The sequence below is a fragment of the Terrapene carolina genome, unplaced genomic scaffold (genome assembly GCF_002925995.2).
Source record: "Terrapene carolina triunguis isolate 2854851 unplaced genomic scaffold, T_m_triunguis-2.0 Scaffold96, whole genome shotgun sequence".
Classification (NCBI taxonomy): domain Eukaryota; kingdom Metazoa; phylum Chordata; order Testudines; family Emydidae; genus Terrapene; species Terrapene triunguis.
Window position 1 is genome coordinate 45,639,059 of NW_020664447.1, and position 15,636 is coordinate 45,654,694.

Consider the following 15,636-nt stretch of genomic DNA (forward strand, 5'->3'; position numbering starts at 1 on the left):
CTTGCTTCTAGGCTCCCTGGTTCCCAACAGAAGGTTTGACAAAATTGACATGTTCCCTTGGTGCATGTCAATTTCATTGGAAAATTTGTAACCAGTTCTACTTACTAATTTTGTGATTGTTTCACTCTCTAGTGGTAGGGAGAGAAAGGAGGTTATTAAGGTCTCCAATTGTAGGTAGCTCAAAAATCCTCCTTTAAGTCAAATAATTTTTTCTACAGCACTATATTGTGAGTCCTATTCCCTATATCACATGCACACACTTTAACCAACACTTTGTTGGTGGATGTATTCTATGCAGGCTTATTAAAAATTATGTAGGGGAAGTAATGCCTAGATTTAAACTACTACTTTCAATATCACACTTACGTAAGCAATGGAAAAGGTGACTGTTCATTGAGCAAAGTCACACAACCAACATATACTTACTGTTCTCACAAGGGAAACATTTGACAATGTACTTGTCTGTTATATTTAATAAAATGTTATCATAATACAAATAATTTCACAGAAGTTAGGATTCTTTTAATGTTGTTACCACCCCGCCCAAAAAAACCAAAAACCATGGTGATGACAGATTATTCTGGAGTATATTTTCTGTTGAACTCACATGCAATAATTAGAGCAATATTTACCCTGAGTGGCATTTTACAGTATTCATTAAGTAAGGGCACATCAAAAACTAGTCGTCGTAATAGTTGCTGTAGCATAGAAGGACGTAAATGGCTGTAATTTAAAAAGAAATTAATCATTTAATAATATACATATATTTCAATGAAATTGCAATACCAATTGGAATTCAAGTTACTCAATGAAGGTGGTCAGTAAAACAAGGGATCTCACTGTGCCTGGTCCATGCATAGGAGGATGTAATGTGGAAAGATACACTACTTCCACCCTCCCTCTCTTATGCAGTGTGTAGGGTCTGGGCATAATCTTGCACAAAGGACAGAGCTGCATTTTTCAGAGTACTTCAAGGGGGGTGCAACTGGCTACAGTGGAAAAGCTGCTAAACTAAATGAACAGAAGAGTGAGGTATGAGACTACAAGGATATGAAATAGTATTCCAGTGAAAATGGTGGAAACCATATGGATTGAAACTGCTCTGGGGAATGTGTTATAATTATCAGAAACAAACCTGAACTGGAAGTGAGATTGACTAAATGATCTAACATATCTTTTTCATCTTTAATTTCAATGGACCAAATCCTAGAAATCAATGCACTGCCTGAGGAAACAGGCTGTTAGCTCAGGAAAATGCACCTTAAAAATCACAGGAATGAGGAGCAAACTTCATAGTCCCTGCATTTAAGTACATAGTGCACAGATAAGCTGCTACTGATGGTCCTGGAGAAAAGAAATGTGGCCTGCTGATTCTCACCCCTCCTCAGAGTTTTAGCTTTGTGGATCCATGTACAGAATAGACCACGTGCTAATGCCAAACTATGCATATAACTCCCCCTTTCATGTTCCAATATGGAGATCAGAGCTGGTTAAAAGAATAGGAAAACTGTTAATGGAAAAGATGCTATAATTTTCCCTCCCCTCATTTTTAGTGATATTTTGAAATATCACAAATTTTCCCACTAGTTCTAGTGGTGAGTGAGGATTAGGCTGTGTGTTGTACAGGGTTAGCGAAGTTCCTCATGTGGGATCCCAGTTTTCTGGCTCTCATCTCTTAATATGGAAATGTGACATTTCCACAGCATTTGAGGCCATAAGCGGCAGTGGTTCTGAAAATATACTGTTCTTGAGATCTCCACTGGCACTATATTTTCCAAATATTAGAACCATTGACTTTAATTTTTGCTAGTAAGGTCAGATTCTGAGATTGGGAGATGTATGTTTGCTGTCATGTAGTACAACCACCTTAAAAATACAAGAGAAAAAGTGAGTGGATTTAATATTGACAAATGTACTTTCATTGATTCAAGGAGATTTTCATATTGTACTAGACAAAGCCTGAATATACACAATTCAAGCTAATTTGAGAAGCTTCATCCACAATCAAATGGGCAGGAAGCCCTAGCTGTGTCCAAAGACCAAGGTTTGGGGACATGGAGGAACAATGCAGAAAGACATATTACTTCTGAATCAAACTTAGATTTCATGATATTTGAGCCTAGCAAGCTCTAGGAATAAATGGGAATAACCAGGGCTACATAGCCAATATTTAAAAAAAAATCACATCTGATTAGAATTATGAAGGTATTTCTACCAAATAATGGTTTGGTTTAAAACAAAATAATAATAAAAAGGGTTAAGCTATTATGTACAACCCTGTGGTTTGTAGCAAAGGCAAATCATGTGTACAGCATGATCCTATAGTATAAAACCAGCTGCTTACTATTTTCTTTCTTAAAAATATTATATCTTACTTTCAGATAATTTACTGCATTTCACAATAAACGACACTCCCATTTTATATGATACAAAGAGAAAAAAATTACTGTATTACAATGTAAATGCTCAGTTCAATACCTAGTACAAAAGAAAGCAATTTACAAACGTGTATCATACTCACTGGCATATAGCAAGCAAGCATTCTTCAATAGTATCTCTTTGTGCTTTTGTAAGGGACCGTCCCTTGGATAGTCTATATATTGTGTGCAGTGTTGAATCAATCAGAGAGGCATAATGCTCCGTTCCAGAAAAGAGGGGAGCACATCTTGTTAGTAATGGAAGCACAGATGAGCAAATATATCTATTTAGTGCAAGAGCTGCCTCTGTGATGCTCAGCGATACCTGTATAAAAGCATATAATTGTCAATCCCATCTGGAATTACATATTGTTAAGTAAGAATGCTCTAAAATAAACACCATGATACATTTCCGAAAGTGTCTAGATATCAATTGTATTTAAATTGTGAATTTATCAGTTTAGTATGTTGGGCAATTTTAATGCCTAAAATATTCTTCAATCGTATTACTGTCTGTCAGTTTGAGAAAACTCCGTCTTAGAGTGTTTAGGAAATACTAAAAATCATAGAAAAGAAATAAGGATAATCACTGAGACAGCCTCTGAACAGTCACACATTTATGCTGGAGAGCAGTGTTAATGTCTGCCTGTACTCTGACCAGCAGTGGCTCCCTGCACAGGTAACACCTGTCAGAAGCAAAGATAATCTGTGGGTGTGTAAAAGTAATGGCCGTTGCATGATCAGGAGAATTGTGTGCAGTTCACATCCACTAAGCCCTGGACCGAACCCAAGAACATTCCTCCATAATTCTTGTTGTGGAGAGTTTGCAGGGTAGCTTTTAATGCCCTGATTTGGGGGCATTAAAATGTTACCTCTCACTCCCCATGGTGTTTTAGGGTTTTCTAAAGGTTGTCTGTGCTAGAATTTAGACCCAAAAGTATAACTTCTAATCTTACCTAATATTATATTCAAGTAAAGCTAAGACTGTGACACTAACAAAAACAAAATAAAGGCACTCCATACTTGACCTGCTGAGGTCATAAATGGCAGTCCAAAGTATGTAACATAATACATGCAGCCTCAGGCCTGGTCCACACTACCCCCCCACTTCAGACTAAGGTACGCAAATTCAGCTACGTTAATAACGTAGCTGAATTCGAAGTACCTTAGTCCGAACTTACCGCGGGTCCAGACGCGGCAGGCAGGCTCCCCTGTTGATGCCATGTACTCCTCTCGCTGAGCTGGAGTACCGGCGTCGACGGCGAGCACTTCCGGGATCGATCTGGGATCGATTTATCGCGTCTAAACAAGACGCGATAAATCGATCCCAGAACACCGATTGCCTGCCGTCGGACCCGGAGGTAAGTGTAGACGTACCCTCAGATCTAAGGCCAGGTCTACACTACCCCTTATGTTGGCAAAACTTATGTCGCTCAGGGATGTGAAAAAACATCCCCAAGAAACATTAATTTTGCTGGCATAAGCACTTGAATGCACAGAGCCATGTCGGCGGGAGATGCTCTCCCACTGACGTAGCTACCGCCGCTCGTTGGAGGTGGTTTAATTATCATCAGCACAGCGTGGCTACACGAGTGATCTTACAGTGGTGCAGCTGCATTGGTACAGATGTGCCGCTGTACGCTTGCTAGTGTAGATATGGCCTTGATACTACATTTATCCTACACACCACGGACACCTTTAGATTAGATTAGATTAGATGACATAGATCAACTACTTTGGTATAAATGAGAACATCAGTCAAAACAGAAATTTAGGACTGGCATTCAGTTTCTTTCCTCCTTATGTTTTAGCTCATACTGCAATTTTAAGCATGACTTAAAAAGTAGTTTACATGTATATAACTTTGATTATACATATATACACACCATACTATAGATCAATGTAGTTTATTACAAAGAAATATGTATGCACTTATACAGGGCCGGCTCCAGGCACCAGCTTAACAAGCAGGTGCTTGGGGCGGCCAAGGGAGAGGGGTGGCACCTGCGGCAATTCGGGGGCGGCAGGTCCCTCACTCCCTCTAGGAGCGAAGGACCTGCCGGTAAACTGCTGCCGCCGATCGCGGCTTTTTTTTTTTTTTTTTCTTGGGGCGGCAGAAATGCTGGAGCCAGCCCTGCACTTATACTCTATTTTGAACTTCTTTAGAAAGGAAAGACTTTTGTCTATAAATATAGATTTTAATAAATTCTCTGAAAGTGAATTGTTAATTTGGGATATACTGTATGTATATATGGAATTACAGAAAGGACTGTAATGGGGCCAAAAGTATTTGAATCTTTTATGCAATTGCAAAATATTTTCCTACCCTGTGCTCACCAAAAGAATGCAATTCAGAGAAAAATATGAATAGCCATTTCTGCTGGTTAGCACACACCCTGTGGCAAGCTATTGGGTTTCAGCTGCAGTATAACTTCCACTCCACTACTGATATGAGTCAGTGCATTGCTGGAAAATTCTTATCAGCCTTCAAGGCTTTTGTAGTCTTATGCTGGAAAGAAAACTTTTAAAACTAAAACCATATGGTATTAAGAAATGTGTCCCTAGTTACAAGAAGCTTTAACTTTTAAGACTATAATTATTTTTCTGAAAAGCTAAACGCAACATATGATACAGGTGCATGTATGAACCAAAGCTTTCCTGTAAGCTGAATTTTACCTTTATAAATCCATCCACAAATGGAAAAATATGCATTTGAGTCCAACACAGTAGCTACCATTATCTAAATATTAAAAACGTTAAGATGAAGGGCCTTGAATATTTTTAATTTGTTTTTCTTACCTCTTTTTGGTACTGGCTACATTTTGACTTACTGATATGGAGCCTCAGTTACAGGGCAATCATTCAGCCCTTACTTGATCCTTACTCAAATGACCAGTCCTGTTGAAGTCAAGAGGTCTACTCATGTAAGGATTATTCATATGAGTAAGAGCTAGCAGAATCAGGCCCCTAATTATACAAGCAGGAAATACTTGTAATTGTCATTAATTACCCAACAAGAGTCAGCTATCCAGGCATTGTTATTAACACATGAGACAGAACTATGACCTACATCAGAAATTTAACATCAAGAGCTCTGCTATTTTAATTATTGTAATATTATCATTACTTGTAGTTTATACACTTGGATTTACTATCAAACTCTACACACTGTTTCAATTACACATATGTATTAACAGAAACTATCAAGATTTTGAAGTTTTTCAGCTAGTCCTTGAACCCATACTTTTCCCTCTGTGCTCCAGTTACCTCATTACTTTATCCAATTATACATTTATCCAATTATACCAACACGTTAAATAAGAGTTTTTAGTTTATAGAAGTTTTAAATCATTAGCTAATATTTTTCTTTTATTCCACACTCACATTTCTGGAGGTTTGAATTATTATTTAAAAAAATTGTCAAGTGTAATCTTGGCCCCAACTACTACTGAAGTTGGGAGTTTTGCCATTGACTTCAATAGGGCTAGGATTTCTCCCCAGGTGTATGTACTTGTATTGCAAGAAAAATATTGCCTTATGCTTTTACTTTTGCTGGAAAGACTAATAATGGTAAGGAGAAAGCAGAGAAAATTTACACATTTATGTTTCAAGGGTGGGAGAACTCTTATAATCAGTTTAACCCTCAGTACAGCCATAACAAAAACTATTTAATGCATTATAAACTAGTAGATATATAAATACAGATCTAGACTCTCTCTCTCTCTGAGTAGGCCTTGTCCTGATATTCTTAATTAGTTTTTACTCAGCCTTTATTAGTCTAACTGGGTGAACCGTAAGAAAAAATTATCCATGAACATAATGGCAATTCTGGGCTTTTATGTGCATCTTACTATTCTCTTCCCTCCTCAGTTATAGTTGCTTATGGGGATACAGAAATAAATCTTTACATTATGGTTATTATGCGTGTTAAATTCATGATCTACAGATTGAGTACCGCATTATCTCATTCAGTTCCTCTGAGATAGTATCGACCCTAAAAGACAGTCTCGGGGGAAGAACAGTAATGACACCACTGGAAATTAACTGTGTCAGTGACAGTGTTGCATATTCTCAACAACATATTGTTCTTAAAACACAATTGAAAACAACGTTAAGGGTCCAATTTCAACATAGATATTTAGAAATATTGAGTTAAATCACTACATTCTAATCTTAGAGTCTCACTCTATGTTCTACTCCATATGTTGGGCCTGATTCTCAACTGCTTTGAAGTTGTGTACCACAGGTGTAATTTGCTACCAAATCATAACTCTCCACTCACACCAGTCGTAATTTTTACATCTATTTTACACTCATTTTGTATTGATATAAATGACCAAGGTAGGTATAAGACAGTGGAGAATGAGGCTATTAATGTGTGGCAGTACATAATGTGTCAGAAAGACGACTATTAGATATGGGTATTATGACTTCTGTGCAAAAAGAACTATATACAATAGTTTAAATTACTTTTATTTTAGCTTAAGTATCACTTTTTGGCCTTTTGGCAAAGATCATGTGTATTTAGATTAAGCAAAATAACAAAAAACAAAGAATAAAAAAGCAGCATCTCCATTGGAAATATAGTGTCTCTTCTATAATAGTCCAAACCGAAAACAAATGGATGCCTGTTTCTATAGAAAAAAGAGTTCTTATAAATGTAAAGGTTCAGAGACTGATCTTTTGAGAGAATCAAAGGAACTGGATTCATAGTATTCCTGGACTGAAGGGTAACAGGAAGTACCAGAAAGCTCATGAGAATGTTTCTCATCATAATATTTCCAGGCCAAAATTGAAAACCTAAGAAATTTGGATAGTTTGAATAAGAAGATTAATGGTGATAGTGGTTGGTGACCAGATTATGAAACTGAAAAACGGAGGCATCTAATATGACTGACACACAAAGGATGCTTTGGTGAAGTTGAATAAGATTTGCACAGGGGAATTTGGCAGCTGAGTAAAGAAAGGCTGACCAATCCTCTGTTTCATAACCTCAGGCAATTATCACTGCTCCTTCTTCTTCATCAGTGTAGATCTGACTTTCTGTGCAGCGAATTTGACTCTTATACAGAGTACCTCCAGCACCTGCATAAGGAGTTAAAGTAATTCTGGGAACCTGAGAAAAAACATAAGCCTTTCTCTAGTTATTCATAGAAAACAGATTTCTTACCCGTCCCCTGTCTCGAACTAACAGTGTCCTTAAAGGAAAAAGGATAAATTATTTTCTCAGATATGTGAGCAGAGTTCCCATGCATCTAAAGGTGGTCTGGCCCAGTTTGTCACATTTTTCATATTCTTTACATTCCTAATCCCTTCAGATTCTATTATATGAATTTTCAGTATTGTGGGTGCTGTCTGAGAGCTTTCTAAATGAAACAATTAAGCATATTCATACTAACTGCAATTTATTTTTTAACATATTCTTGCATTGAAATTTCTGGCTTTTTTGTTACCTTATAAGTTCTTTATACTATATTTCTTTGGTGCTTTTTCCTCCCCTAATGCTAGTACTGAACGTTTTTGATCAAACACATATACTGTATGTTTATATATCTGTAATTGCATTATTATTGCTTGCTGATATTAGTGAGCATTGTGAGAGGGCTTATTTATTACTTTTCCTTTTTATGCAATACTAACTAAAAAGTTATGTTTTGTAACTCTGATGTAGCCAGTATCTCAACCAATGTTCCTTGTTCTCACTAACAAAATACTTACTGTATCCAGAGAGGCAGATGCTCTTAAGTCTTGTAAAAATCCAACCTCCAGTAGGTGGAGGAGGAAGCTTTGGTCCTTAATACCATAGACACGGTCCAAAAACAGCACCATGGGTGCTTTATGGTCAGGACAGAAAGTTGCAGACATGTCTGGCTCAGTGACTGTACCATCTTAAAAAAATAAATAAATATTTAATTTCTATTCCACACAAAAAATGCAGCTCAGCTCAAAATCTCCTAACAACTTTCCATTTTCAAATCTTCTAAAAAATTCTAATGTATAATAGAAGACAATAAAATTATAGGATCAAATTCATCAATGAACTAGGCAGCTGCAACTCCAGTAAGTTCAATGGCGTAGCATGCATACTTGTGTCCACAATAAAATTGCCTTGTCTCTTGTTCTAAGCAATCAACAAGTATAAAGTAATTTTCTTAACATAACAATACAGAACTATTATGGAGAAAGAGAGAGAGACAGTTAGACACTGCAGAAAGATTGGTTAGAAATTGTAAAAGGCAATCAGAATATATTTGTAGAGTCACAGCCCCAGAGCAAAACATATAAAGGCAGTCTTGCTCAGTTTTTTATAGCCCCCTTTTACCTCCTGTGATGGGAGGGCACGGCGGTCCTAGTCACTGTATAGATGGAACCTGATTGGGGATTATTTGGCATTGATTAAGGAAAGGATGATGACCTGCACTGTACAATTTGTTGATAGGTACTCCCAGATATTTTCTGTAAATTAACTAAATAATTGCTTCTTGTCTTTCTTCTGGCATGGCCAGACAATGTAGCCAAGGGCTCCCCTAGTGCACGTGGTCACAACTCCATTGATTTAGGTGGAGATGCACTCACACTAGCATTTAATTTAGCCCAAAGTCCATAGAAATTATAGCAACAAAAAACTTCTGTATATCTATTTAAACATTTTTTAAAAGTCTGCACGATGGTAAACTGAAGTTACCTTTGTTAACTGTTGATAGCTTTAGTGGTATACTTATAATCCCAACCAAGTCTTCTGTTGGCACAAGAGAACGAAGAATTGACCTGATTCGAATAGCTTCTCCTTTCCCAGTTTGGATAAGCTGTTGAAACATGATCATACATAAAAAATAAGATATTTAGTTAACTGAAAAACATTGACAAAACCTCATTGATTGAAATATTAATACTGAGGGTTTTTGTTTGTTTTGTAAATCACTGTTAACTCCCCCCCCCCCACACACACACAGTATATAAAAGGGAGGTTCCAGTTTTCAATCACTCCACCCTTCTTGCCTGTCCCAATTTAAATGGGATGTAACAGATTTATGAAAACACACTTAGGCAATGACTACACTGAAATCACAGGGTTCAGGTAGACATACCAAAGCTAGCTTTTATCTCACTAGCTTGGGTACCAGAGCAACAAATCCAGACCTTTAATCATTTTTGTTGCTCTTCTCTGGACTTTCTCCAATTTGTCCACATCCTTCATGAAATGTAGCACCCAGAACTGGACACAATACTCCCGTTGAAGCCTAATCAGTGCAGAGTAGAGTGGAAGAATTACTTTTCATGTCTTGCTTACATCACTCCTGCTTATATATCCCAGAATGATGTTTGCTTTTTTTGCAACAGTGTTACACGGTCGACTCATATTTTGCTTGTGATCAACTATGATCCTCCAGAACCCTTTCCACAGTACTCTTTCCTAGGTAGTCATTTCCCATTTTGTATGTGTGCAACTGATTAGGTGCATAATTACTATAAACTTCCAATGGGAATTGGGTGCCCACTTGCCCTATGTGCCTGTGAAAATCTTCCCCAGAACGTTTATTCATGTGAACTTATTTTGTGTTTAGGTTAGATATTTAGACTATTCAAAACACCCAAACTGATTTTCCTCAAACTTTTCAAAACAGTTATCTTTGGCCTAAGATCACACAGGAGAAATTATATGTTCTAAGAAATGGTTGAGAAAGTTATGAGCAAATGAAAAAGAAGGCTAAAATTAAAAAAATTAATTTGAATTTATTTATGGCATTTGCAATGGCAAAACTTACAATGTAATATACATTCATTTACAAATTACCATCTTTTTCCCACCATAGAGATGCTTCCTATCTAGCATCAATATCTGTACAGTTTTGCAAATTATTCATTGCTGTGTGATTAATTAAATGCAGACAAGCTAATCTTTATGTGAGTTGCCACATAATCATTGGTTTGCATTAGCAGCTCCTGCAAGGTATGCTACAGGACAATAAAACTAATGTGGTAAAACCAACTAGCAAGTGGGCAGTTCAGTTGTCAGTAGCTTCCAAAGTTTGTTTTTATCGAAGAATAATTAACTCTATTCCTTAAGTGTAGAAGTTATGGGTTTTTTAATTTCTCCTTCATTCTACTTCTATCCTGAAGACTCACATTTTATTTTCAACTCTGTACAGTTACATTTAATCAAATCTTTAGAGATCAAGAAGAACATTCAGAGCATCTATGATTTCTTTTCTATCCTACTTATAAGGCATCAGCATCACCAACTGACTTACCATATTTGGGGAGGCAGTGCTGCCTAGTGGATAGGGCACTGTACTGTAAGACTTGTAAAGTGAAATCCTAATCTTCCTGAAGTTAATGGCAAAACTCCCATTGACTTCAATGGAACCTGGATTTTGGCCCTGGGTTCTATTTCACAACTCTCATACTAACATGCTGGCTGAACTCGGATGAATCACTTCACCTTTGTGTTTCTCTATGTCCCCTTCCACCATTTGTCTCTTACCTAATTAGATATTTCAGGGCAGAGATTACCTTTCAGCTCTGTGCCTCAGTCCGGATCTCTACACACTATTGTCGTACAGATATAATAATAAAGGTCCTTGGGCTCCAGACTACTTACTCAATACATGACCCTAGGCAAGTCATGTAATTTCATTGCATCATAACTAATCCAGCTATAAAACACTGTATAAAACCAGGTCCTTCAAGCAAACAAACCTCTTATACTTCATCTGAGTTAAGCTGCCTAGATGAGCAGTTTTACACTTATACTCACAATACAAGTCAAGGGAAATACTGTGATTCCTTTATTAGTCCAACACATATGCTAATATCCAAAATCTGGGCTCAAGTACTAACAGTTTTAGCAATAAGTATAGTTTTTTATATAATGTGTACTCAGTATAATGTCACTTGAATGGATACAGATATTTGCAGCTCGTATATTTTACCCAACTCCTTTTACTTTTATTTCTGAGCAAGGGAGCAAAGCCACTTACATGCATTTCTGGTGCACAGCGTCCAAGCAAGTCTATCAGAGCTGAATAAAATGACATAATTGCATTGCCCATGTGCACAATCTCTTCTTCCTCCTCTTCTTCAACACTGCTGAAAAGGAACCAAAAACATGTGAATATTTTGGCTGACACAGGATAGCCTAAAATAAGGTTGCATTCTTCGTTATAAGGTGACTGTGTAAAACTTTAGACTGAAGCTCCTGCTGACTGAAAGCAGTGTTTATTGACCTATTTCTTGTGTCTGGTCACATGTTAATTTCTTCTACACAAGACATTTATTATTCACTTTTTCTTTAGGTTTTATTGTAGTCTTATTTTATAAGTTAGCCCTGAATAGGTAGAAGAAGTCTTTTGTGTTTTCTGTTTAAAAATTATTTTTCATTAACTCTGTAGGATGTTCCCTGCCTACATTTTATTTGAAAAGTCTAATTATAAATTATGTACCCTGTTCCACATCTGAAAGTTCACACTAATACTTATGTATCTAAAACATGTATCAGGTTCTCAAGTTTGCTGTTCAATCATACAGAGAATTATTTGCCCTAATTTAGGTCCTATACATATTAAGTTAAGTGATAGGTCCAATTTCTCTTTGCAAAAGACAGTTACCTTTTCCGTAACTGGTGTTCTTCAAGATGTGTTGCTCATCTCCATTCCATATTAGGTGTGTGTGCTCGCCACATGCACTGGTGCCGGAATTTTTTTCCTGAGCAGTATCTATAGGGGACCGGCTCTGGCGCCCTCTGGGGTGGCGCCCGCATGGTGCAGTAAAAAGGACGCTGTCGGCTCCCCCCACTCTCAGTTCCTTCTTGCCGGAAACTCTGACAGTGGGGAAGGAGGATGGGTCATGGAATGTACATGAGCAACACATCTCGAAGAACAACAGTTATGGAAAAGGTAATTGTCTTTTCTTCTTCGAGTGCTTGTTCATGTCCATTCCACATTAGGTGATTCCCAAGCAGTACCCCTGGAAGTGGGTAGGGGTTCACGGACATGTAGATTGCAACACAGCTTTGCCGAACCCAGCGTCATCTCTGGCCTGCTGAGTGGTGGCATAATGAGCCATGAATGTGTGGACAGAGGACCACATCGTGGCTCTACAGATGTCCTGGATAGGGATGTACGCCAGGAAGGCAGCTGAAGATGCCTGGGCTTTCGTTGAGCGGGCTCTGACAATCGGCGGTGGCAGAACCCCCGCTAGGTCATAACAGGCCCTTATGCACAAGGTGATCCAATTGGAAATGCTCTGCGAGGACACCAGAAGGCCCTTCATCCTATCCGCTGTAGTGATGAAGAGCTGAGTTGATTTACGGAAAGGCTTGGTACATTCTAAGTAAAAAGCCAAGGTCCTTCAGCTGTCCAGGGCGTGAAGACATCTCTCTTCACTGGTCTTGTGTGGTTTGGGACAGAACACCAGGAGGAAGATGTCCTGGTTCATATGAAGGTGGTCCCCACCTTCAGCAGGAAGGCAGTCTGGGGGCACAGCTGAACCTTGTCCATGTAGAAGACCGTGTACGGCAGTTCTGAGGTCAAGGCTCTAATCTCAAAGACTCGTCTTGCTGATGTCACCGCCACCAGGAACGTGACCTTCCATGACACATGAGAAAGGGAGCAGGAGTCCAGCGGCTCAAAGGAAAGGCCTGTGAGCCTAGAGCAGACCAAGGTAAGATCCCACTGTGGGACAGGAGTCCGCACCTGCAGGAAGAATCTCTCGAGACCTCTCAAGAATCTGACCGTCATGTCATGGGAGAACGCTATCTGTCCTTGGATTGGTGGGTGAAAAGCAGAGATGGCTGCGAGATGCACTCTAATGGAAGAGCGTGCCAGGCCCTGGTTCCTCAAATGAACCAGATAATCTAAGACAGATTGTATGGAAGGAGAGATACCATGCTCGGACGCCCAGGAAAAAGAGATACCATGCTCGGACGCCCAACAGGAAAACCTTGTCCACTTGGTCAGGTAAGTGAGTCTGATTGAGGGCTTCCTACATCCCAGGAGGACCTGTTGGACCTCCTCCGAACAGGTCCACTCCTCCAGGTTCAGCCACGCAGCATCTATGCCGAAAGTTGGAGGGATGTGAGGTTGGGGTGTAAGAGCCGACCATGGTCCTGTGACAGCAAGTCCGATCAGTTGGTCAGGGGCCAGGGAGGGGCCGCTGTCAGTTTCATGTGTGTGCCGAACCAGTGCTGGCACACAGATGCCTCAACCACAAGGGAATTGGGGTCTGGGTGGGAGTATACTCATGCCCTTTGGTTGGCACAAAGTACTTGCTTTCAATCCTCTTAGAGATAGGGGCCAGGGAAGAGGGAGTCTGCCACAGGGCATCAGTGATTTTGGAAGCCCCTTCATGAAGGGGTAGAGACACCCTGGCAGGAGCCGAGGATGTCAAACAGAGAGTCCGAGGGCTCTTTCAGTTCCTCTGCCTGAAGTCCCAGGTTGGAAGCGACCCTCTTCAAAAGTTCCTGGTGCGCTGTGGCGTCATCCTGAGGAACTGGGTGAGAGGGCCCCGTGATAGCTTTGTCTGGCGACAATGCTGGTGCCATGGGAACCTCAACGCCCATTGGTGGTCCAGCCTGGGTCCTCCTGGACCTGTGGGGTCTTACCTCCCAAAGCCTCGAGCACCGGAGAGGGACAGGATACTGAGGCTGCTGGGCTCTCTGAAGCTCCCAACAGCAACCGGGCAGCCTGGGGAGGTTGGGTGAACCCCCAAGGGTTCCACGTGTACCATGGCCCCAACCACTGTGCTTGGGGCCATGGGACAGGTTTCGGTGCTGATGATGTGAGCGGCACCGTTGGGTACCGGAGCTTGTCCCACAGTCAGGGAATCTCGCTCCATGCTGGAGCTATAAGCGGAGCGGCCAGTAGCAGGCAACCAGGATTGGATGGCGTGGTGGCTCTTGTCTGACCGGTGCTGGTCGCTGCGTCTTGAAGCCGACCTGTCCGAGTGAGACGGGCGTCTTGGTTGGGATCTCTGGGTCCGACGGTGTTCGGTGGATCTGCGGCGGACACCCAGCGATCCATGCCTCATGCTACTCAACCGGTACCGGGATGTCAAATGGGACCGGAAGCAACTACGGGTCAGTTGCTAGGAGGATCTTCCTGAGTAGGGCGACCTCTTTCTTGGAGATGGGCAATGACAGCCCGGCGATCGGCAGACTCTGATCCCCGATCAGTCCTGTGATCGGTACTGGGCCCTTGGAGATGGTCGGGGCTGGTCCCGGAGTTCTTGCCAGGTGGCACGTGCTCAGAGGATCTGCGCCAATCTACCGGAAAGGTACACCTCGAGTTCCTCGATGGGTGCCCCCGGTGTGGGGACTGAAGGCTCCTCTGAGCCTGCCTCTCTAGTCCTGAGGCGTGACGGCTTCGGGCGGGCGAACGCTGGCAGGACGTCCCTCTCGATGGGGAATAGTGCCACTGAGACGGGGACACATGCATCGAACCCAACGTGGGGTTTCCCCGAGACTGGGGTACTGCGGGAGCCGGTGTGAGTGGCACTGGGAGCGTCAGGATCTCCTGAGCTGCTTGAAGGGCTTCGGGCGTTGATGGCACCTGAAGCTGGCCAGGGCCAGCACCGCTATCTGGAGTCTTAGGCGAAGTATGGGATGGGCTGCACCACTCGACTTGAGCTGGGGCCTGACTTCCTGAAGGGGGCGTTGAGCTGCCTGGCACGGGTCTTGGCTCACCCACAGCCCTCTCCTTTCCCTTACGGGAGGTAGGAGATTTTCCCTTCACAGTCTTTTTTGGTTTCTTGACTGGAGCCTTGGAGGGAGATCGGTACTGGCTTGTGGACGGCGCCAGCGCAGCACTGTGTACGGAGGCCATGGTGCTCGGTGCAGAGTTGAACTGCTGCTCTGGTGCTGAAATGAGTGCCAACTCCATTAGGTGCACCTTTAGATGGATATCGTGCTTCTTCTTCATCCTAGGTTTGAAGGACTTGCAGATCTGACACTTGTCACTTATGTGCCCTTCACCTAAGCACCTTCGGCAGCTGGTATGTGGATCGCTGATGGGCATAGGCCTTAAAGCCTGGGGACCGGGGCATGCCCCGTCCCCTGGCTGAGTCCCGTTCGGGACTATGAGAACTTCAAGAACTACTACTAAGGGTAACTACCTGTAACAACAACTATCTACTACCATATTACAAGTTCTACAGAGTTCGAACGAACAGAGAACGAGACAACGCTAGCCAAAGCAGCAGACATTCCAGCACCATCACTGGC

The 15,636-nt window shown here is 41.2% G+C and overlaps 1 protein-coding gene across 1 annotated transcript in view; it reads right to left on the reverse strand.

Annotated features, from left to right (window-relative positions):
- The window catches only part of RYR3 (ryanodine receptor 3), a 575,267-nt gene that overhangs the window by 219,712 nt on the left and 339,919 nt on the right, over nucleotides 1-15,636 (reverse strand). The window contains exons 45-49 of the mRNA XM_024202042.3: nucleotides 11,399-11,507; nucleotides 9,103-9,223; nucleotides 8,136-8,305; nucleotides 2,522-2,742; nucleotides 633-723 (exon numbers count right to left, since the gene is read on the reverse strand). Coding sequence (XP_024057810.2) covers nucleotides 633-723; nucleotides 2,522-2,742; nucleotides 8,136-8,305; nucleotides 9,103-9,223; nucleotides 11,399-11,507 — 712 coding nt within the window. The remainder of the gene's footprint in view (nucleotides 1-632; nucleotides 724-2,521; nucleotides 2,743-8,135; nucleotides 8,306-9,102; nucleotides 9,224-11,398; nucleotides 11,508-15,636) is intronic.